This window comes from Amia ocellicauda, chromosome 17, assembly GCF_036373705.1.
Source record: "Amia ocellicauda isolate fAmiCal2 chromosome 17, fAmiCal2.hap1, whole genome shotgun sequence".
Classification (NCBI taxonomy): domain Eukaryota; kingdom Metazoa; phylum Chordata; class Actinopteri; order Amiiformes; family Amiidae; genus Amia; species Amia ocellicauda.
Window position 1 is genome coordinate 7,207,501 of NC_089866.1, and position 26,622 is coordinate 7,234,122.

The 26,622-nt window shown below is 36.0% G+C and overlaps 1 protein-coding gene across 24 annotated transcripts in view; it reads right to left on the reverse strand.

The window, feature by feature from the left end:
- Positions 1-26,622, reverse strand: part of rbfox1 (RNA binding fox-1 homolog 1) — a 636,526-nt gene that overhangs the window by 4,729 nt on the left and 605,175 nt on the right. For 9 of the 24 annotated variants that reach the window (XM_066689830.1, XM_066689833.1, XM_066689827.1 and 6 more), the window contains 3 exons: positions 20,931-21,063; positions 17,215-17,257; positions 13,999-14,063 (listed from right to left, as the gene is read on the reverse strand). In XM_066689830.1, the coding sequence (XP_066545927.1) occupies positions 13,999-14,063; positions 17,215-17,257; positions 20,931-21,063 (241 nt within the window). Of the gene's footprint in view, positions 1-7,981; positions 8,035-13,353; positions 13,404-13,998; positions 14,064-17,214; positions 17,258-19,371; positions 19,412-20,930; positions 21,064-26,622 lie in introns of all 24 variants that reach the window. The other 15 variants (XM_066689843.1, XM_066689832.1, XM_066689831.1 and 12 more) reach the window with 5 other exon arrangements.

Consider the following 26,622-nt stretch of genomic DNA (forward strand, 5'->3'; position numbering starts at 1 on the left):
TGAGAGTCACATCTATGATTGATTCTCTAAGTTGCCGATTTCAGCCGTGACGGGGTGAAACCGCAGTGTCCCTGCTATACGGTCCTTAACCCAGTGTGAGGAAGCAGAGGCAACATCAGCTCCTCCCAACAGGGGGCGCCTCTCCCACGGGCACTGTGGAAACCTCGACCAGATTTTCATCCTCCTGCTTCTCCATCACTACTCTTCTCTCTCTAGATTAAAACAGAACAATGTCTCCGGTATCTGACAGCACCGTTTCCACTGATCTATTGCTGGGTTGCGGCCGGGGCTGCCACTGTGAACATAGCAGATACTCTCCATCTGAATTTAAAAAGGGACAGGTCTGATGACTGATTGACTGAACTGATGTATTGTTTTAATAATGGGAAGTAGATCCTGGGCTGTTTCATATTTACAACCCTTTTTAAAATTGTAAAAGACTCAGGTTGTGGACCCCGACATTTAAAAAAACTGTCTCCCTCCCCCTCCTACTACTTTGTAAGATGTACTAATGTCTACTGAAGCATTTACAGTACAATACACTTCAATACAAATAATCCAACGTGTATCTGTACTTGGGTAATTTTTCAAATTATCACATATTTCTGCTACATTATTTTTTATCTCTTTTCAACAATGGAGTAGTTACAGATGAATGGGATGGGGTGTGCGAACCTGGGTGTGATTAGACTAATCTGTGAAACAAAGCTCTCAGTAAAGTCACATACGTTCCCTATGAGTAACAGTGTGAGGACTGGGTATGTACTGCGTGAGCTAATTCTCACTAGATTAGCTATGTTTAGCAGTTAATGCCTGGATTACCACCTGATTTCGTGATATTTGTACATATGGAACACAGGAAGCCAATAGTATTAATATATTATACAAGGTCTGCTGATTTTCTTACACAATTGGAGAGATTACAGAAAGACAGATCAAGGAATAAAAGAGGGGACATATTTTTCAAAGCAGTATAAAAAAAAGTAAAAACTTCTCTTTCAGCCGAGGCTCTTCTGTGCTGACAGTCTCATTATTACCCACTGAAGTCCCCAAAGAAAGCTATGTGTCAAAGTCTTAGATATCCAAAGTGAACCATTCATCGCTGTATCTCCTACAACAGTTGGAAACTAATGCTAAACTGTCGACTCCCTTGATGCACTTGAAATTCGGTCTTTTATTCTATCGCTGACGTGATCAAACCAATGCAATGCAGCCATTTCAAAGGTTCTGACATATGAACTGTAATGCATATGTAATGTGTGTATATATATATATAAAATCAGTAGTGTCACAATTTGCATTTTGTTGGAGGTTACAATGCTGTTGCCTTTTTAGTTGAGTGACAGCTTTCAAAATGTTCTACTCTACTTTATAGTGTTGACAGCATCCAGAACAGCACTCAGGTCATTTTCAGGTGTCCAACAGATACATTCACTTTGTGGTTAATAAAGGCCTGACTGAATACTGTGGTTTTCAAATGCCTTGGAAACTAAACTCGTGCAGCATTTGGGTTTTATAAGGGATACTCATATCCAATGAACCAGTATCATGACAACACAGAAACTGACACATTCCTACATGTGAAACTGATGGGGTAACAATGCGGAACGTTGTTTCGCCGAACAAAATCTTCAAATGAAAAAGTGTTACCTGAAGCTATTAAGATAAATCATCTACTGTCTGAAAGTAGTGTAGCTTCTACTTAACAAAAGGCTCACCTTTTGGTTGAAAAGATTTCTGCCAAAGATCAGATTACTTGATTTTCCATGTACTTATGAACACTAAAGGAAATTGCACCTTGGATTATGTCAGACCTTGTAGAGATAGTGATACTCAAACTGGGAGATAAAATGGTAATGTACGTCAAGTAATGAGAAATATCATGCGGTTTTAAAATGTATTACGCATTTCACTGTTTCGGTTATTACCAATATAAATAATTGATATGTTAATGCATTACTTCTTTGCAACCCTTTAAAGCCCACAATTATTAAAACATGAGGAATGTTTAATGTAAAAATTATTAATCAAAATATTAAAAGTAAATGTTCTGTGCACTTTCTTGTGGCAGATTCAAAATGAATAAAAAAGAATAATTCATGCAGGCAGGGTTTTATTTTGTTACTAAAAGCAATGCTACTTCATTTTCTAATAGATAGCTACATTGATTTTAAAACTGCATCTATACATAAAGTTGAGGAATATTGAGCATATCTACATCAATTTCAGATGAGTTGAGTTATATAAACTCAAATGGAATAAAAATAAGGAGTGTCTGTTATAAGGTTTAAGGATATGTGTTGGTTTATCTCAGATCAGTCACCGTGTGTATGTGCATATTATTAGGCACTCTTGAAATAAATACTATGTGATAAATGCAACATGCATTAGCCGAAACATCCCAGAAATTCAACTCCAATAGCATTCTTCAAGCATTAGGTTTTTAAAGCCAGAATCCAATTGCCACATATTCCCAATATGATCATGACTAACATGGATTATGCATCATTCTCAAGCCTAATCAAAAGAGTTTCAGACATTCAGTACTTACAAATTATGAAACCACCCCCCAGCTCAACTTAATCTTGTCGTGCTGTCACATTTGACCGACCATGTGAAATGACCTAAAACTGTTAGCACAAGGTAGGCAAGCTGTCAAAGTGATAATGGCAAACATACCGGGCGGGAGGAGACTGCTACTGCTTTCTCTGGCTATGAAGGAAGATATAAATAAAAGGATGCCACCAGGGAAGAACGGCAGCTAATCCGTGTGTTTACAGATCTTATTAAATTGATATTGTGCTCGTCTGTCTTTTGTTTACCTTGTAGGTTCAATCACCAGCAAAGAAAGACATGGAGTTACACCGTTCTTTCTGAGAAGTGTGGATGGATGCAAGTCTATTTTACAGATACATACATAAATATATATATATATATATATATATATATATACATATATATATACATACACATACAGGGTGTAAGGTTGGGCTATTCACTGAGACGTAGGATGGCACATTCCCCATGGTCCCATTTGACTGTGTACCAAATTGTAGTGCTCCATGGTGCATAGTTTCCACAATACTTTGTTTGAATTGGCTAATTACCTTTAAAAGCACCCTGTGTGTGTGTAATATAATCTAGCACCTGTGACTGTGTTCCCTGGTTACTGACTAGGAAGAATTCAGTGTATCTTTGTGTGTGTGTGTATATATATATATATATATATATATATATACATACACGCACTGTACACTTCAAAGTCAATGACCAGGGAACACAGTCATGTGGGCTAGATGATATTATTTTTTGTAGTAGGTAGATGGATTATAATTAGCAAGTGATGTGCTTAATTTAAAGTCAAAGCACAGAAACCAGTAATAGAAAGTTATTTATCGAATGCTAGGTGGTGATCTGTTTTCTCTTGATGTAACTGAATGAGAAACTATGCCCTGGGATGTCTGACAGAGGCGAATGTTTTCTTTTCCCTAACATATCATGGTGGGGCTTCGCGGTTTCAACAATTTGCATGAGGGGCTACTGGAACCAAACTGTTACAAAATAAACAGTAAAGGGAGATGAAGTGAGCAAGCAAAGCAAGAAAACAACTCAAAGAGAACATTTCCATTAAGATATAATGGAAACAAGCAGGGTGGGATTTGTTTTTTTCTATCAGTGTGCAAATATACAGATTGGAAAAAGGTCTGTATAAACTATGAAGGAGCACAAAGGGGAACAAATTGGCTGGTGTGTGCTGTCCTGAAGAAAGAAGAAAAGATGGAAGTGTTCATGCTATCTCCAATGGGTTTACCATCTATTGTCAATGTAGATGTTATTATAGGGAAGATACTGTATATGTATAAAAAATATTGGATATCAAAACATGTTTCTAATTTAAACTCCAATTGAAAAACTTTATTAAATGATAGGAAACCAATTATGATATTTGTTCTATGCAGGATCTCTGTTCAGATTCACCTGCAGCCATGGTATTTACCAACAATATTCCAATAATACACTTTCACAAATGTCTGAATCGAACAAATATTACACTATTATGCACATTATTTCAAAAATCTTAAAAATGCACATAATGCCACATATTAATGACCATCTGTCTAATTCAAAAATTACATAAACAACCATATTTTGATTTTATTTCCAAGTAATCTACTTACCTCCATAATCTATATTTACTTTATAAAAATAATTACATGTAACTATGCTATCAGAAAAAAAAACAAAAAAAAAAAAAAAAAACAGATGTTTCAATGTTATTAGTGGAACTTCTTTGGCCAAGCCGTACTAAATGTAGTTTGAAAAAACAAAAATTAATTCAATAAAAACACACCAAAAACTAAACAAAAACAGCAAAAAACACTTTTCAGTGCATAAAAGCTTCCTGTGTAATTTTTAATCTCTTTTAGGCAATGTCCTACAGACAACACAGGTGCTGCCCCCAATTATCTCAGTTGTTTGTAACACAATCCAGCTCTCCCAGCCTGCGCTTTTAAATGTCTGACTGACAGGAAGGAACGTGGTCCCACAAGGTCATGTGATAAAGTAACCTGGGTTATCTGCACTTTGGGGTCTGACAGGCTGCCGTGGGTTTTGGACTAGATAAGAGCCAATCCGAACACAGAATGCTGCCTGTCAATTACCTAATTTACATATTTACTTGCACACTCTGATTAAGGAGCTAATCCACGGCAGATTAGGTTATGAATTGCTATTCACTGTACTGCCTGCTTTTTTTTGTATTATTATTATTTCACTGCCCAGCCCAGTCTTCTTTATTTGACCTACGTTATCTCTGTTTACAGGGACAGTTTTAATTAGTTTGTATTAAGTCTATGCAGAGATCAAACTCTGAATTTGTAAACCGTGCTGTCACAAAGCTTGAACAGGTGACTCCAAGGTTACACATGGTGAAACACAGAGCCGATGTTGTTTTTTTATATGAAAATGAAGGAACATGCTACAGAAAACAAAAGAGAATAATCCACGTTGATTTCTAGGAGGTACATAATGGATTCGAAAGGGAAAGTAAGTTAACCAATGCATTTCAAGGTTCAAATGAGCATATTGTGTGCCCGAAAGGAATGTTGTCCTGGAGGAATGAATGTGTTAACCATCAATCATTTTATTAATAAACTACAATTCAAAGAGAATAAAAAGAAAATAGATCCATATACATTTACATAATTCAAAACCAAGCCTATCTGTGTTACAGGTCAAAACAGTAACTATTTAAATGATAGGCATGTGTTTATGAACATGTGTATTTCTTTATTGCAAACATCAATGGTCAAGCGGGGTACAGCTGAAAGATGGCAAAATGAGATGAAAATATGCTAAAATTGAACTGGAGACAGAAGTAAATCTTTCTTTTATGTTTACCAGTATTAAGGTCTTTACCCATGCGTCCCTCCTACTCGTTAAGCAGCTTCAGAGTGCATCAATTTCAAGAAATCAAATGGACCAGTAAAATAACTGGAACGTTTTTATTTTATTTTATTGAATGTCCGAGGTCACGTCCTATGCTGTGAACTGTGATGTATTAAAATGTTGTTTTTGTTAAACATTCTCACAAGGTCTGAGATGTTCTTGTGAGGATTTACTCTCCCAGTCATAATTTATAGCAATGCTATGTAGGTGTAGGTGTCTGACATTTGCAAGATATATATATATTCAAAATAGTGCTGCACTAAACATCATTTCACCTTCATCTAAACAGTTAACATTTATTTCTCAATTTCTAAGTATATGAACTTGGGAACAATGAGCAAGGGAAATGGAATAACTTGTGATATTTATGTACAACTGTGTTGAGTTATATGACCATATTGCAAATACATTTTCGATATTAGGTAATGCAATCATCGGAACAGTGTTTTCACATGCGTAATAATTTGAGTTTCTGAAGGGTCTTCTAAAAATAAAAATATCAGCATCAACTCTTAATCTCTCTTGTGGACCACGGTAGCATTTCGAGGAAAGTTTTCTACACGGATTCGGTTTTACGTGGATTTCTTCAACCACAAAGCCATCAAACCCTCAACCAGGAGGAAAGCATCTGACCTGATGATTACAAAAAAAGCGTGGATGGGATTTAGGTCACAACTGGATCATGGTGTGGTATTTTTCCCCATCTTCTCTCGTGGCGACATAATGGCACGAGGCATTCGCAACACTGCATGTTTAATTCCCACTCTCTTTTTCTTCACCAATTTGCCGCAGTTTACAAATGGTGCCCTTTTCCTTCCCTCCTGGCATTTGCACAGGTCTTCAGAGGGTTCAAAAAATCAATTTCTCTAAAGCCAGATATTTTGGGTTCAACTGCCCTAACACACAAGGGATCAATAGAGGTTTAATACAAAAACTGGTTTGGAAATGGCTTTAATACAAAAACTGGTTTGGAAATGGCTGAACCTTTGGGATTGCCTTCCATGCCCTTACAACCCTGTATGGTTGTGCTATATCTTTTAAATGTTAGGATGAATTCAGGAAATTTGACCACTTATGCTGCATGGACTTCAATATGAGAAATGCATAGTTAATACATAAAGTTACACAATATCAAAATTCATCCAGGCAAAATAAAAGAGAGAAGTCCAGCATAACTTTTTTATTGTTAAGTGTTCATACCCTATTATGATTATGATTATTATATGTTCACCACATAATACAAATTAATGTATATTGTCAAGTCATTACCATTGTGAAGGAAGCATTATTGAAATACTAGCAGTGGTAAAGTTTGTAATACTTTCTTTATGGTACAATCACTTAATACACACACTACAAATTTCATTTTCAAAGTATTTCATTAAAACTGCCAAATCTCTGAGGCCGGAACCAGACAAAGTAAATGTGGTTATCTGTCAATTAGCAAGAGCTGGTCTTCATGTACTTAAAAGATTATCCTTCGTCATTCAGAGTTTCTGACGACTGATTCAGAGATTCCGAATACTTTAAGCTCTGGAGTCTTAAATTCCATCCTGGGATACAGTTGTGTCTTTGAAACACTCCTGGATAAGTTGTGTAGGCAGGGGTGTGTGTGTGTGTGTGTGTGTGTGTGTGTGTGTGTGTGTGTGTGTGTGTGTGTGTGTGTGTGTGTGTTCTGTTTTAACTGCAGCCCAGTTTGCACAATTGTCTTGATTCCAAAAATTGTAGTAGCGAATGGATGGATGAATGAAGGCTTGTTTTGACACCAGAGCCACTGCAGTGAGTTTTGGACTGGAGCTCTGAGGTGAAGTAATTTCAAGATAAGATCATCTCTTATGGTAATTAAAAAGTGGATGATGGCATAAAAAACTAAAAAGGGAAAAAAAGAAACAACACACACAGACAGACAGACACACACACACACTCATGTACACAAACAAATACACATTTATATATATAATATATAAAAAAAAAATATATATATATATATATACACACACACACACACACACACACACACACATATATAAGTTATTCTTGATTCTAGTGGTAAATCTAAGTAGTGTTCAAAACACCTCAATATACTCTTGAATACCCAATGGAGTAATTCTTAATGATAGGGAAGGGGGAAGAATTTAAAAGTATGGCACAGGATCCAGCCCCTCCCAGCAGGAGAGATTTTGTTTTACTTGTTTTCATCTCAGTGAAGTTGTGCTCCTCTGAAACTGCCAGATGGATGAGAAAATAGATGAAGTGTGAATGGGTATGCTACCGAGTAGATCTGTATGCTCACAATGCATGATCCAAACAGCTTAACTTGGAAAAAAATAAATGAAAATTAACATTTAATTGTAAAGGGCCATAAATAATAACACAGCTGTCTACAGCTGGGCCATAACAGCCCTAACTGTTGTGTGCATAAAATAATAAATAAAATAAAAAAAGGATATGTAGGGGTGTAGGTTCCCTCGTAGATGCATCAGAAAGGTATCAGTGATATATTTTTTCTTTTTTTCTTTTTTTTTTTTTTTACCTGAAGAGGTGTTACAAGAAATTTCATCTGCTGCAACGAAGACGAATTGATTTCTGCAAGAGAAGATAAAATTCACAATACCGCTTGCTGACTGGGCAATGTGCTGTCTGCCGACTGAGTGGATGTCTGAAGATGGGGAAAGGGAAAGGTGCTCTCGGTAAATGGATGTAACTCGAGCAAAGGAAACGAAGTCTCATCGCAGCCTCACGACAGGAGGCCGCCAGGAGTTATGGAAGAAAAAACATGCTGGGTTTATTTATATGGAGAAAATAATAATGGTGAAAAGAAGAAAAAAAAAAGAGCTATGAACATTACACATGGTGAAGCCTGGATTTCACTTGTGACTTAGTAGTATAAGCTTGCATGTTTTCTATGTAGTTGGAAGGGTAAACTATAATATCCTACAAATATACATCTATGGCACATGACAAAAGACTGTTTTATGCAAACATGCATTTTTACAGCGCAAACTATGAAAGAAAGGCTATGTGCACAAAGAGATCCATGCATCGTAGAGAGTGCATGCTTATTTTGTATTTAGAAGAATATCCTTGGGGTCCACTGACCTACTATTGCAGTCTTGCCAATGTGAAACTATTAATTTACACAAATGTCTAAGAGATTCTGCTAAACAATTCCTCTTATCTAATTCTCAGAACAGCACACAAATTTAGGGTATGAAGCATGCGCTTTTTGGAAATTGAAACACTAAAAGCAATACAACAAAGTGATTAAACTTAAGCATTGAGTATTTCAATTCTATAAGACAGAACTATACATATCAATGGTGATACCTTGATAACAATTCATGTTGATATATTCAATTGCTGACTGCTCCTATGTCAGGAGAGATTTTTCCTTCAAGGTATCTAGTTAATAAAGAAATACCTAACACACCAGTTGGCATAATTATCCAGGCACGAGTAGTACAAATATTAATAACAACAACTATTCTGAAAAAGATTGTATTGCATGGTATTTAAATGTACAAGTTAGGAGGACATGTTGGCAGAAATGTTTTGAAGACTGTTGCTTAGACCAAGTGTTTTAATTGAGACTTTGACAGTACTAGTAGCACTTTTGAACAATGTTGAACAATGTGTAATGTCTTAATGTGTAATGTTTGAGGGAGTCAACAGTGCAATTGTGTTTTTCCTTCCAATTATGAATATTTCCACAGATTATTGCGTTCCACCCATCTGTAATTTATGGTGTAATCGTGTAGTACTACGGCAACTGTTAGACTTCTTTGGAAAACTTTTAAAAAATGGGCAAGGGTCATAACTTTGTTTCTCATTAAATCAGAATCTGAGATTCACACCTTTACAACAAAATCTCAGTTATAGGTTCAGAAAATATACTAAACTGAGCTAAAACAAATGCCAAACGTTCTGGTTGAAAGGGAAGTTCTTGGGTGTACTTTAATAGCAATATATTATTTAACATAATTCTCAGAACTAAAACCTAGATCATCTGGATGGAACAAAATGTTTAACCATCCACCTATTGATTATGAAAACTAATTAAGAGTTTCCATCATGCATGAAGGTTACATTTGTAAGCTAACTATAAATAACACAACTAATGTAGTTCAGTTAACTAATCGAGAATACAAATGTTACTATAATATGCATCATATGACAAGTGGATTAACAGCACTTTTTAAAGGCCTAATTGAAAAACAAAAGCAATGTTTTTTGGTCATTAGAGAACGACAACTGCTCCTGTCTCTCAAGGTAATTCACGTTTCACTCTCTCTTTTTTTATTGCTTGTCAATTCCCTTTCAGATTTGAATAATTGGTAATCTAAACACAAGTAGAGCATGATCTTAGTATTGTGCTATCATACATACCAGATTAAATACTAAAATGTGTGTGATTACAGATGAAGAAACCTATATCTGTTGTTGTTGTTATTGTTATTATTATTATTATTATTATTATTATTATTATTATTATTATTATTATTATGAATGTTGAATCCTATGGTAAAACGTCTGTTTACACACTGCCAAATCACAAACTTAACATATAGCAGCCAATGATATCTTGCAGTTCTTACAGGTTTTTCTGAAAGGTGTAGTAGTGGCCAGCTTTGCTCTTAGACATGCGTTTCACAGAGAACATCAACTGCACATTCCAAATGAAGACCACTTAATGGACACAATGCTCTGGACTTCAGCATACGTTGGCATATAAAATAACACAAATAGAAAAGAAAATAACATAAGAAAGAGGAACATCACACCTGCGCCATAATCTGCTTTGGCTTCAATGTTTTGATAAAGACGTACAGCCTGTTTAAATCCCTACCTATGACCTAGGCTTGACTGTCACTCTCTTTAACACTGAACACCTTCATTGCAAATAACATGATTAAATTGAAAATGATGTCATTCACGGGATACATTTTTCACTGAAGACATCTGATTAGCAGTCTTCTGTTTGTTCAATTCAAAAGTATACTAGTTATTTTACTTCGTCATTCATTCATCATTCATTGTGGCCATTGTCTTTAGCACTATTTACCCAGGAACACTTTCAACCTGCTACAATATTGACTGTTGCAAACTACACTGTTCTAATGACTCCCCTGGAAGTTCTTGTGAAAATGAACAAAGTCAATGATCTACATACAACTGGACTACATACTTAAAAGCCAATATTAATATGTTCACCAAATTAGTATTTCAAGAAACATTTAAAACATAAAAGCCTTAAACCATTTTCAAATGAGGGAGAAAGACCAAAAAAGTACCTATTCAATGGCTGAGGTAATAATTAAGAACTTGTGCTATTGAATACAAGTAAGATTTTTCAAGTATTTCATCTGAATAGTGTCAAAATAAGAAATAGATCAAACATGAGCAATTCTGGCAGCACTCTGCTCTTAAAACCACTAATGAAGCAAATCTATTTTATTTTATGTGTTTATTGATAAAATTAATACTGATATTGAAGAAACAAGTGGACCCTTCCACACGAAAATAAAAAGAAACATACTCTGGCCATCTGACTGCCATTTTACTGTGTTCCTGAAATATAACGTTTCTACTTACCTGACTTTTACTGTCTGGACAATTGAACAACTGAACCCCACATGCAATTCATCTCTCACACTTACAAAGCAAAATGAAGTATTACTAAACTGAAATAATTAATGACAAATGCAAACTTTATGAAGGTTTTGTGACTCAAGATGGATAATGGCTGAGGGTCTGCACTGCAAAATACATGTTTTTTTGCAAAGCATTTTTATAATTTCTTTTCTGAAAGGCATTTTACTTCCATTTAACTATTCATAAAACCTTTGAATAGGGCCTTACAAATACCAGATTCAGCCATTTTAATATATAATATTCTTGATGAGAAGGAAAGTTACAAAGTTACAAGACTGTACCGCAGGTTGGCCACAGCGACACACCAGATTTTGAAACCAATGCAGATTCTGAGGAAATATAAGCCAATGTGTTTTTCCTGCATCCTGCCATTGTCATGCAGCGCCCCACTTCATGTAGACTTGACACACCTGCAAGAACACTCATATTCTACCGCTTGACTACCCTGGTGTGCAGCGTCAAAGGTCAAGGGAGAATCTGGAAGCTTTTCACTTTAGCAGGGAAATTGATTAAACTGCTGCTTCCTCTCTCCATACACTAGAGCACTTTCCTCAGCTACAGCGGTAAAGTACGTTCAGGAAAGACGCCAAATCTTTGCCATGGAATGACAATAGACAACGACAACAACAACCACAAAAACCTTAAGAGTTTCCCATAGAAAACAAACACAAATCCTACAATATCGAAGGAGCATTTTAACTAATAATCTGAAGTTAATCTAATTAAGTGCACAATCCCATTACAGTCAAAAACAAACAAACAAATACAGATCCCCAAAAGTTACAATATTTAGATACTGAAAAATGTATTCAATAGCACTTCAAAATTAAAGCACATTGTCTATCAATAGCTACACTACAGGTACTTTTTTCCTAGCCTTAACTGTGTGTATTGAATGCAATACTTTCTCATCAGGATAAAAGTTATCCTTATATTAAAAGTAAATTAAAACTGAGTACTTAAAACTATAATTCTTGCTGTAATGGGACAACATAGTAATCACATATAATAACATTTTAACTACAGTGTAGTCACAGTGTAATTGATGTGCCACTACTTTGAAGTAAATCCAGTATGTTGTATCCAGCAATTTCTTTAGCTACAGATCTGGTGACAAATAAACACCACTGCAGTTTTACAAGGTGGGTCAAATACAATTGGTTGCTAACACCGCCATAATTCCTCAAAAACTTGCATGCAAGATATTGATGTGGCATGCAAGATTACAGCCAATGAAATCCAAGGATCTATTACAATCTTGCATGCAAGAATAATAAAATAAATACAAATAAATAAGTACAGAAATACATCAATAAATAAAACAAAAAACAAGAATAGCCATTTGTCAGGTTTCCTAATCTTGCATACAAAAAGATATCGTACCAGCAGCTGTCCATGCAAGATGAGAATCAACCAGCAGGACTTTTACCCTCACATGCAACGTGGGAGATAACTGTCAGGCTTTTTAATCTTGCATGCAACACCAAAGCCAATCTTCAGACTTTCTGGTCTTGTACTGGACTGTTTGCAAAAGAATAACCAATCTCCAGTCTGTCGGTCATATTTAATTAAAACTGTTACCTTTCATACATTTCAAAAGTTCTCACATCAACTAACTAAATACATACACGGCAAACTCAGATAACCAAAGTGGAACTGAACTTTGTCGATAAGAGCAATTTAACACTTCAAATCAAATCCCACATAAGTAAATCTTATGATCAGATATTATTTCAATTTCACTAAGCGTAAATAAGAATCAACACATACACTGGACGGCTTTCAGTTAAAAAAATAATAAGTAAGTGATGCATTTGTTCATCTGAAAATGAGCTGAAAACGTGATTAGAAAATAACTCGCCCTGATGACTTTATAGCCGTTATAAAATAGGGACTAATAAAAGGGATTATATTTTCTTGTTTGTGTTTCTTATGCAGCTTAATAAGAATCCAAAAACTCTAGGTTAAAAAAACGACGAGCTGGAGGACTTAAATCCAGGAGATATCCATTTCAGCACTGCATTAGCTCAAATCATGAATGGAGAACAGCGGCTGTAGCAAGTACTAGGAGAAGTGACTGGCTAGTAGAGCCAGGCTCTGATTGGATGTCTTTCTTTGGATGCAAGATGAGGAAGTGAAATAATTCGCTTAGACGCTTCTGAGATTGGCTGGCTTCTCTTCCATGCAAGATTGTATCAAACCCTAAGATTTCATTGGCTGCAAACTCCTGCATGCAAGGCTTGTCTGACTTACAGCAGTGCTGGCCCCTCATACACAAGTGTATATGCGTGTTCGAACCACTCCTCCAAAGTGATGACATTGACACCATTTAAACAACACAAAAATGATTACAAGTTCAACTTGGCCGCCCATATGCAAAACCTACTTTTAATTTTTCAAAATAAATTATAATTACTATTTTAAGTGTGTCCTGGGTAAATCCCAGTTGAGTAATGTAATGGGGGTAATAAAATATGGGAAATCACAGTATGGTACATGTACGTTCTCCCTTTTAGCCTCACACTGTTTCTTTATTTAGAGAAGTGTTAATTAGCCCGATACAGTTGTTGTGACATTCCGTGGCTGTGCGTTAGCCAATTACATTTGCTGTAATATTTCAATTAATCTCATCTGCCAATTATATCTCGATAGGCTCCATTCAGATAGGAAGCAGACGTATTAACATACATCACCCTGGTCTCTCGTGTTCCCTTCTGTAAAAACTGAAAAGAGGGACAACCGGGATGGAATAAGTGTGGATGGAAGAGAAAAGCACTCCGAGGGAAAGAAACAACAACTGCAATTATTCGCTATGTTAAGTTTGTGTTTAAACAGTAGCTGGTAAGCAGTATCCCTGTCCCTGTGTGTGAGGTTGTGCAGTGTAAAATAGTTACTTACCTGTCACTGTAGGCAGCTGCAGTTGCGGTGGCAGGCTGGGCATACCTGTAGGCAGCGTAACCACCCTAGAAAAGGCAACACACAAAGAGATGTTCGCGGGGGTTGCTTATTTTAATGCAAACAATATCTGTCAGTTTTCAACATTTCAAAGTCTGTACTGTGTAATGGTCAGCCCAAGGTCAGATTGGATTTGCTGCAAAGTAGATCTTTCTTTTATATGCATGTATATATATATAATCAATCACCAGTGTAAATCACTTGTTTGTTACATTTTAAACTCTCAAGCACAATGTATTTATCGTTAGGTATTTAGTCGAGATAAATCGGAAAACAGCTAACGGTACACATTGTGCGGTCTGTTGTGAATGGAAGTGTTCACTTGTAAACCAAACTGTTCCGTCTTGCTCTTCAAAGGGAAGCATGTCAAGAGAATCGATATTTGGATGGTTTCAAGGACTAATGTGGCTCCTTTCTTGTGTAAGATGACATCAACCTACAATTTACTCCGTTTATGACCTTTTCCATACTAAATAACATTTTTTCTATGTATTGTAAGTCAGGTGAAGTGAACTCCATAGAAGCATGAAGATCTGGTTAATTCTGTTTGTGGGCCATCGGTCTTTAAGGATGTTTAAGCATGAAGACTATTTGTAGGGTTAAACTAGAACATTCCTCTCTTTTAAAGAGTCTTTTTTATTATCTCTGAAAATAAACCTCCTGAGCATGTTTTATTTTTTAAGTGAATTTAAACATCTCCTCATCCACACATTGTTTTTCTTCATGCCTTGGTTCACAGTGAAGCACAATGTTTGAGATGTACAGCTGCCCCAATGATTTTGATGGCCCAGATTATCTTGTTGACCTTAGCATTTCTATAGCATGGTGTCCATTTCTATCCCTCTGCCAGATGTACTGTACTGTACTGAACATTTTCTTTAGAAAATCAAGTTTAAATTGAAATTCAGAATACAAATCCTAAATGTATACTTCTTATTTACATTTTCTTCCAAAGGCCTTCCTAAGATGAAATATGTTGTTGTCATATAAGTAAGTATATATTTAGAACTAAAATCAACTTAGTGATTTTATTTTTTAGCAATATTAATTATACAACACCACAATAAAACTTAAAAGGCATTTCATTTCTACTGTATGGTCTTATTTTTAAGGATCCTGTTAATAATAAAACATGATACAAATCATGCAGTTGTTTGCGCGTATGTATGTACTGTATATAAGCATATATATTATTTTCTTATTATTTTTGTAAAGACAGAAATGTTGAAAACCTAAAATATTGTCAGACTTCGTCAGCTTAGCATTTTGATTGCACTGTTGCATTTGTTTGAGATGTTAACAAAATTCAGGATTAATTATGTAAAGCAGCTATTATAGAAGGAATAAGGTTTTCTAAAATGCTAATTGTATCATATGTAACAGTAGCAGCAGCTGTTCAATTAAGCAAACAGGACAAACAAACGCACACTGGAAACGAATCGTGTGCAGTGATGCATTGATTATCAAACTGTGAAAACAGCAGAGTTCCATGTTCAATGGACCAGAGTGTTACATCAACTATTTCCAAAAAGATCTCAGCATGCCAATTAACAAACAGAACCCGGTCTCCACAGATAACGCAAACACTATGTACGTTCCAATTAGAACTTGACGCCCCATCATCCTTTGGGACAGTAGCCCACTCTGTGTATTCTTGCAAGCTTAGTGAAACAAGTAAAAATAAAATAAAATAAATCCCCTGATTGCTTTATCTTTCAGACAAAAAGATCTCCTCTCTTTATTATTTGGTCACCATTCACCACAAGCCGTCATTTGGAGTAAGCCCCCTTAGGCATCTGCATGTTTTCTTTTAAGCTTCCAGATCGTCACAAAATCTGGAGCCTACATTCTACAGGGAAGTTTTATCTCATCATATCTTATCGGACACACCCAGAACATAATATGTATTTAACCTGCATTTTGTTAGATAATAGATTACTCTGGGGTCAGTCTCATGAATTCAGAGGAAGACGCTTCATTTCAGAGGTTTGCTCTAGGCTTTATTTGAATTAGATGATTCTTCTCTGTAGAATGTCTTTAATAACAATCATAATAATAACAGAGAGAGACCTCAATGAGAGACAGCACCATCTGTTTACATTTTGTAATCCATGTCTTCGTATCTCATATTCTATGAACGTTTAAATGCATAGACTTGGATTCCTAGTTACCATAAAAGGACGAAAAGTGAATCCCATTATCTGGAATGATTGAAATATAGATCCTATGAGCTCATGGTGTTAATAGGAACAGCCTAGCAGCACAGCAGCACAGACTAGGCCTGCACTACAGTGACCACTGCTGGGAGAAATGGAGACAAAGTGTATGCTAGTGCCAGTCCTTTATGGAGAAGCAGCAAGGAAGCACTAATCTGAGCTCTGAGAAGTGACCTCCCCTCTTCCCTTTACACTTCTTCTGGACTGATCTGGGGACTTCCTGTGTCCCCAGTGGAGACCCTGTCGGGAACTATGATCTCACTTCTATCGGCTTAGAAAGACCATTCCGGTTTCAAAAGGCCTCAAATCATCCCCCCTTCTTTATATGTGTTCTTTATCCTTATCTACTGGTTTGACTTTATTGGTAAATGATTGGATACATTACATGTTTTAGTGTGTCTTTTATTCTTGCTATGTCTCAAAATACAAACTATAAACTGACAATTATATGTCTGAATTATATTAATATTCTTTTATCAGCATTCCTTTTCTATTTAGCTAGAAATTAATGAATGATTTGTGTAGTAATACTGCAATTATTCTTTTTTTAATTAGAACTTTTAAATGTGGCATTCGTATTGATGAGTGCTGTCTTACTATACCTTACTGACATCTTCAAATAAGAACCTAAATATACATGAAATTAACGTTTTCATATAAGACAAGAGTTTGGGCCTAATATAAATCATTTCAGATGTGTTACAGATTTGAGTAACATGGTGTAAAAGGCTTATCTAGATGAGTTTTTGTCCATGATGCTGTCTCCCACTCATGTCTTATCATTCAAGATGATGTGTAAACATACACTGCAGATGTCTAGTGGTTAATTTGAGAGCCTGCCCTTTTATCCAATTAAACAATCTCCCAGCGACTGATCTGTTAGTATGATTTCACAGCAATCCACATTCAGTGATGAATCCTTTTACCATTCAGTTCTCCATACCTGCTGCAACTTATTGCCATACACAGGCTCTTGAAAAACTACGCTATAATGAAACAGAAATAATGATTTGAATGTAAAAATGAATATACAATGAACCCATAAGGCCATTCTCTTACAAGTTTGCTCAACATGATTGTGCTACACGGTAACAAGATTTTGAAATGACCAGTTCAGTTCAATTTATTAAAATAAATAAATAAATAAAAAATCAGGCATCATTGGCCTAAGGTAACATGATTAACAACAAATAAATCTGTCACAGTAAGAGTACTGTCATTGACGTCTTCTAATGTTATTAATTTACATCATTTAGGGGTTAATTTACATCATAATCAGATATTCAATCCTTTCTGTTTGGTGCAATGCTATTATATTATGCATCTCCCAGTGTAAGTTGGACCAATCTATATATATATATATATATTGCTTGAATAACAAATGCATCATGGGAATCATCATGTACAAGAATGCAAAACAGTAAAGTCTTTAAGACGTGTTTTCTATTGCCAGCTGCTTTAATGAATATTTCTATACATCAATTACTAAACCTAAAAATGTCTTTCCTCCATACAGCATTTATATTTGAATGTCACACATTGCAATGCGTCTAAATTTAGACAGTTTTCCCTGCGAATATCAGTATCAATATATTTTCTCTCCCTTTACGCTGTCATTTCTTAATTTCCCTTCCCTCATCAAAAATTTACCAAATTTAACTGAACGCTCTGCAAAGAATGATTTGTAATAAATATAAGTAATGTTTTCTAATATTTTCTAATGAATATTTAATGTTCATATCAATTTGAAGCAATCAATCTAAGCCTCAGTGGTACTCCACTAATGGCAGAAAAAGAAAGGGAACATTAGTTAAACATATTATGGTCACAGCATTTTTAGATGTGTTTATTGTTTTATACACTTTTCCTTTGATATTCTAAGCAGATAGATATGGTGTGAGTGGCACATGCCATTCTCTTCCAGAGACTCCATTCTCTGGTTTTATTCAGGAACTAAAAATATAGACTGAATTCCTGCCCACTATCCTACTGAGAACAGAGGTTGCTATTATACATGTTGACAATGTTTCGAGAAATCAAACATGCCATACCATTTTCATTATGCTAGGTTTACCCTAATATATGGTAATATTTTCTTTGTGACCTGAACAGTTTACTAACACTTACTTTCTACAGTATTTGTTCTCCTGTGGAAACCCTGCATTAATATTTATTTCAGGTAGTTTCCCATAATTGGTGCACCAGGCCCGAAGTACATTAACTTATAACATTAGACTTGTCATGAATTCTGATGCTGAAGTGCCTGTTCTCAAGATGAGTGTCCATTTAGGAAGAGTTTTTTTCAAGTTAATTTGTCTCTGTCATGATTGGCATTTGCTATTTATGAGTATTTCGGTATGCTTAATAGTTAAGACTGTTTCACTAATACAGCGCTGTTCTCTCTCTCGCTCTCTCTCTCTGTATAAGTGGATGTTTATACAAGTATATATATTTGTGTGTGTGTATGCATGCATATACATTTATTTAGAGACAATTAACCTAAAGTCCTGTGATACATAATTGTGAAAATCTTAAGGCTATTTAAGACTGCAACTGCCTTCACATGCTTGACTACTTATATAATAATTGTACCTGGAAAGCCTGCAGCAAATGTGTTTCTGGCATACTGTATCATGATTGCTATTTTAAATAATTCATAATACGCTAATGTCTTTCTTCTTTCACTCACAGAATACAGTCTTTGGTCCCAAATGTGGTTGGCATCATCAACAGGAAAAATAGGTTTAAATGTTTTATGATTTAGTGTGATACATCAATAATGCTCAGAGAAAATGTAGGCCTACTCAAAGTGTAACATGAACACCCAATGTATATATTAACCACAAGTAATATATTGGTTCGGTATTGTAAGCCATTAAGAATCAATCTGTGCCAAAAAAAGACTTCATACAGTTCTGGTGGCCAATGATAGATGTAGTGAAATAAAAGGTCTTTCACAATGAGAGATCCTTCCACAGATTCATTCTGACAGACCAGAAATGGTAAATAGACCGAACAGAGCTGCACCAACGTCGCAAACTTGTAAGAAGAATGGCTGGGGTAATGTTCAAGGACAGCATGCGCATCAATGAATACTTACATAAATATCTGCACCATAAAATCCATCCTGGTATACAACACTGGAAAGATGCACACACAAAGAAAAACATCCATATTAGTGCATTTCCACATGCAAGCTCCACCAAGCCCTGCTCTGTGGAGGTTAGTCTGGTTAACAAAAACCAAAAGGAAGAAATGAAAAGACAAAAGACAGAAATACAAGCATTTTTCATGTGTGGGGGTGGAAGGAGGCTGGGGTACGAGAAATGTAGATGAGAGAGAAATCTACTTTAATAACAAAACTATATCTGTAATATAGTGCTGGAAACAGCAACAATTTGATTTGTAAGGTAATAAATCTGTACTTTGGCGTGTACAAGAGGTTTTTATCCCCCTTTCACTGTGTTGTCTTTTCTAAGATATTGGGCTGTGTTGTTTAAGCATCAATACGAGTGTAGATCAAGTTACAGGTTATACTAGACTGATGTGGTATTGCTGACAGGCACTATTGGCCAAGTGGAAAATAAAAGCCTTTAAAATAGCATTCATTCATTGATAGTGTGGCTGGATTTGTCAACCTTTGAATATCCAGACAGCAATCCCACGATTTAAAACAATATTGTTTTTCTTTTAGAAATTTCTGTTCAATAAGACATTTGTCTTTCATGAACATATCATGTCCTGGTTCAGGATTAATAGTCTTCAAAACTAAAGCATGTTAAATTAATGTATAGTATAATACTTTTAATTCCACTACATTGTGTTTTATGTGGTGATCATTTTATTTAATGTTGGCCAGTGTGTGTTTTAAGTTAAATAACCTCACAAGTTATAAATTCTATAAAATCAATGTTCACCTTTGGAAACTAGCACATTTAAAGAGAAAAATTTAAGTAAACAAAAACATGTTTTACTGAAAATCAATGTTCATTTTTGTATAATCAATGTACTCATCTTTAAACGTATTTTAATAGGCACATGTCACATATCACCTTTCTGTCCTACAAGCTAACACTCTCTTCTCCCGAAAATATGTTACATTGTTTCCCAGATGAAGTAGATATATATTATTGTAGGCATGGATGACAATAATTCAACTACCAGGAACACAATTATAATAAACTACTGTGAATGTATAAAAGGTCTTCATTATCAGATCATTCAGAATCCTAACTAGACTAAAAAATATAATTGAATAAATGGGATGGGCTTACAAAAGTGAGGGGATTTTTTTTTGTTTTAAAAGCTCTCTCCAGCCTTAAGTACCAGATGCTTGCAGTCTTCAACTTAAAAATAAAATAATAAAATAATCTTCAACTGTTAACGGGTTTTTTTTTCTACAGCATTCAATCTCTAAGAGAATTTACATAACAACATGTGACATATAAAATGCTTAAAGCCACCAACCATGACAGTACAAATTACAGTCATTTTTCATTACTCTGTGCAAGGTGCACATCTTCAGGCTGTGGATTGGTCGCATGCTGGGTTGGTTTCTGTGGTGAAGCAAGACCAGCATGCACTGCACCGCACCCGCAAAAAGCATTTAGTTTAGTGGGGCTGTGTGTTAATAGATGAGCTGGCGGGTGTGTTACTCACCCTCCATAGGCTGGGATTGGGGGAGGGGGCGCAGCTGCCCGAAACGTGTTGTAGACCGTGCGTCCCCGGCCTCTTAAATGTGCCCCTCTGTACGCAGCGGCGGCAGTTGCTGCTGGATACGGGAAGCCTGGCACTGCAAAAATAAAGAAATAAATACATAAAACACGATAAAAGAAAATAATTCTGATTGTTACGTTTAATTCTTCCCTTGACCAATACCACAACAGAATTAGGGAAAAAAACAGCCCTGCTCAAGTTTATTTACAATGTTATGTATCTTCAGTGTTATGTGCCTGGAAAAGCTCTAGTCTCTCGTTCCCTTCTTTAACTTTTTTAACATATTGAAAAATTGACCCACAAGGCATATACAACAGTCACTGAATCAGAGCCAGATGTGCGTCAGGTAGAAAAAAAACACAACAGTCGGGTTAATTCACTGCGTATAGTTTGCTAAATTTAAGTTTTCTTTATCCAATAAAGTGGCAGTCCCTGGTGGAAGCAGTTCATGACCGACAGATAGGTAAAATGACCATAAAGTGCCTATAGTCCCCTCCATTTGGTTTCCATATAAACTTTGTTCTGTGTTTTGGAGACAGTGCAGGACAGAAGACACAATACAATTTGGTACACAGACCTACATCTTCAGCTACATCTGTGGAAACATGGCGATTCAGGTATTGTTGTACTCATTCTTGAGAACTAGTTGGATCACATCCGTCCAACCATTCTGTCTGTAAGTCCATGTCTGTAAGTCGAGGACTGTTTTTCCTTCACCATCATTTTTTTCTTTGTATTTTTAAAAACCTTTTTCTGATCTTCACTATCTGCTAACCGATGCTTTATATTTCATCCAAAATAAATATTAATTGCAAGTGCAATGAAAATCTAGAGTGCTACGCAGAGTTCACAGAAAATAGCTTTTTTTAAATTGATTTTCCTTTTTATACCGTCAGAGTGAATAAGCAGAACTTGCAATAAAAACTCAGTGAAGTCTGTAAAACCACCTATAAAAATGAAAATGACTAGCTGAATATCACTAAGTTAATCTTAATAGGGTGATGACCGTTAGTAATGACACTTAAGAAGCTTAATTCAAGATTGCGTGTGTGTGTGTGTGTTTGTGTGCGTGTGTGTGTGAGTGTGTGTCAGTGTGAAGGGACGGGGGGGAGGGTATACTTCAATTACACATATAAGGAGTTCATCAATTGAAATATTAAGTTCTAACAGAAACATTGAATTGTAAATGGGGTTGATGAGAAATTGAAGATTTGGAAAAGTAGCTAGCTGCCTCGTGAAGAAGAATACAGTAATTAATCTGTCCCATCTATTGTCACCTTACTATTCAGGCCCTCAGGCTTTACAAGAGCCCTTTCAGCAATGAGCCGACTTTTCACAGTAATTCTGTCTGGATTTAGATATTGAGATACAACCTTGAAGCAGCGGTGCACAGAAGGAAGCAGAGAATATAAAGCTGTGCTCTGCTTATAAATAAGCAGGTGACAAATTCCATGTACGCATTTCCACTTGCACAGCAAATAGACGTTTATTTTTTATTTATTTTTTTGCCCACCACAAAAGAAAATTGCCTTTTCTCCAGCACAATTGGATTCCTATGATCTTTTTTTCCTCCATATCACTACTGTGCAAATAAAATTACATTAATGAGGGCCTATCTGTAATTAAAGTAAATGTCCGGTGTTTGCTTTCCGGATTGTATTAAATAACCGAATTAAAACACACATGATAAAAAAAAAGATTTTGAATTACTTAATTTAAACAATAACAGCGGAAATAATTGAAGCGGTCAATGGATTTAAAAGAGCGTATATGTAGTTAGATATGTGTATGCATGTGTCAGTGAGCATTGGCTTTGATGTGTATATTCGGTAGCAGAGAAATATATCTGTTATTACTGTACATGAATATTTAAAGGATAAACAACTTAGATTATGCTCTTTCATTTAAAATGGTAAGCACTGATTGCGGCTCTAACTATGCCCCCAATGAAAAATGGAAATCTGCAGCAGGGAAGACTGCAAGGGGTATAAACAAGAGTGTAAAAGTTTTACTGCTGTGGGATAGATTAAAGCCGAGCAGATGCGGAACCCAACAGGAGGTAGATACTGCATCAAATCCATAAAAGTATACAACTGCTTTATAGGGCAATTATTTTTCTCATTTGTTTTCTGTTTACAGTTTTGAGGGAGAGGGCCCATATGCCTTGGGAAAGGTGGTCCATCAATACTGCGAGATGAGGACCCTCTTTTTTTTTGTAGAGCGCATCCCTCCTCTGTAAAAACCAGAGCTCCTTAAACATCTCTTTTATGAAGTAAGCATTTAGAGATGCCGCTAGTTTAAATAGGCTGTGACTAATTTAATGTATACAACTCTTAAGACATTTCAAATAAAAAGGTACTGCGCCATGGATGCAACCTGCCTTGGTCCATGGCGGTGTTGGAGCTGGCCAACGCGGAGACGAGGAGGGTGCTCGGAGCATATGGCGAGCTTTCTTATCAAGCACCGCGCTCGTGTCCGACAGATTAACACACATTACAACGTTGTAAAAGAACAAATGTGGTGTAAAACGTGGAATAAAGTGGTTACAATCCCACAGCTTCAATTCTGTTACTCCACGGCTAGCAGGAGACTGGGATTTAGGGGAAACAACATACAATTCGAAATGGGAATTAAACGAATAATAATAATTAAAAAAAAAAAACAAGCAGAAGCCCCCTCCACAAGTAATTTAAGAATATTTAAACAAGATCATTGCAGCCTTTTTTGTTAAGGTTCTTAGGTTATTCATCCTCCCTCACAGTTGTACCGACACCTCGGCAAGTTATTAAACACACACCATTTCAGCAAATATATTGGACAGGGTAGACCTCTCAGAATATTAAACGTATGTGGAAGATCTGTGAACTTCCACACCATTATAATGAGGGGGCTATGAGTTAACAGTGGGAAGCCAAAGATTAGATTACTGGCTTTGTATTTGGAACTTCGTTTTTCTTTCATTTTTTTTTTACATCCTTGCAAATAATTGCTTTATACATTTGTTCCCCTAAGGAATGCAAATAATGTACTGTTGCTAAGCTTTTGTTTGTTGTGAGGATGCAACACTTTTAATTTGTATGCAGTGGCATGTAAAAAAAAAGAAAGAAAGAAAGAACAAATGAAAGGAGAAATAAAGCTGTGAAGCTCTTCTTTTCCTAGGCTTAGAAATATTATTTAAAGGCAACTGTGAACTTAGACTTCGACTCCATCATCTGATGCTTTATCATCCACATGCGCTTTATCACACACTAAACACACATTTCAAATGCATTAAAAAAAGAAACTTGTAATTAATGTACAAGTTTAATCACCTCTCTACACATGTATGGGTAATTTTTCATTGTTCATTTCCACTATGTAATCTCCTGCTCTGACATTACAGCAAAGCAACAGCCAATAAATCTGCTCTCATTTGTTCTTTTAATATTCATTTTTTCAATCTACAGCTGTTTGTTGCCTCTTTATATTACTACATGCAAAAGACTCGATAAAAAATATTATGAAAAGCAGCCTGTGTTTCTTTCTCTGCTGTGCTGCTGCCTTTTTTTCTCCTTCTTCTAACGTTTTTTTTTTGAAAGACAATAAATTAGTGTAGGATTGTCTTCTCTACATGCTGTGTGTTGGGCAATTTGTGATTAATTACCTCGCTGCAAAATGACATGGCAGAGGGAAATTGACATAGCCCTGATTAATTAACTTTTTATGTGAGGTAGTTGCTTGCAAAACAGAATGTGCAGTAATTGAATCCCTTTGCACTCACTGACTTCTTTATGGTAAATAAACGGATTGTGTTGAAGTTTCGCACAAGACGTTGGGGATAGATTCTTTAAGGCTGGCTTTGTGTGGGTATGCTATTTAAGGTTGGAAACTATAAAATAATTAATTTACATTCTTCAGTGCATTATGCGTAATATTGTGAAAAAGAATTACGTTTTTAAAAAGTAAAAATACTTTTAACACCCGGACACAGTCATTAAAATGAATTCATATAAGGAACACTACTACCCGCTCATTGGGGGTGGTTTAAATTAACAATTTGGTCAAGGCTAAATTAATCTGAATGTCACAGCAGGCATTATTGGATTCTTGTAGGACTTATTGCTCTTGCCAATTGTGAATGATGTTCTTCTAAAACTTTCTTTGTGCTTGTGTTTTAAAGTTTCTAGACTGAAGCCTTTTGTAATAAAGCCATTTATAATACACTCAACAGGTAACACAAAACCACTGTAAGACACAATTCAGCCAGTTTGACCAGGATTCCATGTTCCCAGATGACCTCTTGACCATCACTGGACTTCCCATTTCTTTGAAAACAACAGGAAACCAGTGTGGTGTGCTGCTTATAGGCCAGTGAGCAAGCCATGTTCTGACACAGTGACTCTTTTTGCCAGGCATGCATTGAGAGCACCTGTTCTACAACTATCTAACCTGAGGGAAACACACAAGGGTGGCAGTAATATAAAGGCAGGGATGTCCTAACGGAACTCATCCAATAAACATGTTGGCATTATATCTTTGGCAAGGCCTCTGACAGCCCAGGGTTTTTAATGAGTGATAACTCTTGCCTTCACGCAACCAGGTGGGACGATGTTGTTCTTAGGGAAAAATAAACCGTGAGGATGCCTGATCTCCACCAAGTCAAACTAGTCTCTGGAAGGCTCTTGAAAGACAAACTGCCACACTCTCCTGGAACACACACATTTATACCTCTCTGAGAAGGTCTTGAACTGGGGGCAAGCCTCACCTTCATAGCACAGAGAGAAAACGTAGCACTGAAGGTAATTTCTCAAGACTCAGTTCAACAGAAGTGGCTGTCTTTTGTGTAAGCAGGTAGGGTGTCTTTGGCTAGCTTGATACTCTTGAAAATATTTTTTTTTAGAAGTGGTTCCCAACACTCGGCTGACCCTTTAACCTCCTTGATAGCCACGTAAATATAAAAAAAATCCCCCAGAGACCATTTGGACAATCTATACAATGAGATGATGAACTGACCTCGAAAGGTAATGCAACAGCTTTTGTTATTTTATGAAAGGCGGTGAGCATCTAAAGTGTTTAAAAAATAATAAAAAATATTTGTGTCAACAGTTGTAGGGGATTTGTATCATCCAGGGAATTGCCTCAGAATAACTGCCTTCCCCACCTTTCAAGAACATCATATCGATGCATTCTTGTTTACTGGTTACTCTTAGGCTTCAGTCCCAGGGCAGCCTAGTTTATCGTTTTAATATCTGTCTGGCACAAAAGTGCGAAGCGTCTCTAGCGGATGCTTGTCTGTCATATGCGTGTTTTTCCCCCGAAAATAATATCTTAAGAAATAACAAGAAACTGTTATGAGGGATTTCATAGCTCACAATATCTCATGTTCTGGGGCATTAAGCTTTAACAGACACACACAAAAGAAAAAACATACCTGATGTGGATGTTACATTTAGCTGTACGATAACACACATACCATCTTCATAAAACAGTATAATCTCACCCAAAAGGAAACGCAAGCCAGACAATCTGCGCTGTGCTCAAAAGCACCGAAGCTGTATTCACCTTTTTTTATGTTGATTAGAGTTTATAATTGTGTCTTATGTATCCTTTTAATTTTAAGCCTTTGGCTCAAACTGCTGTCAGGTATTATCAAGAA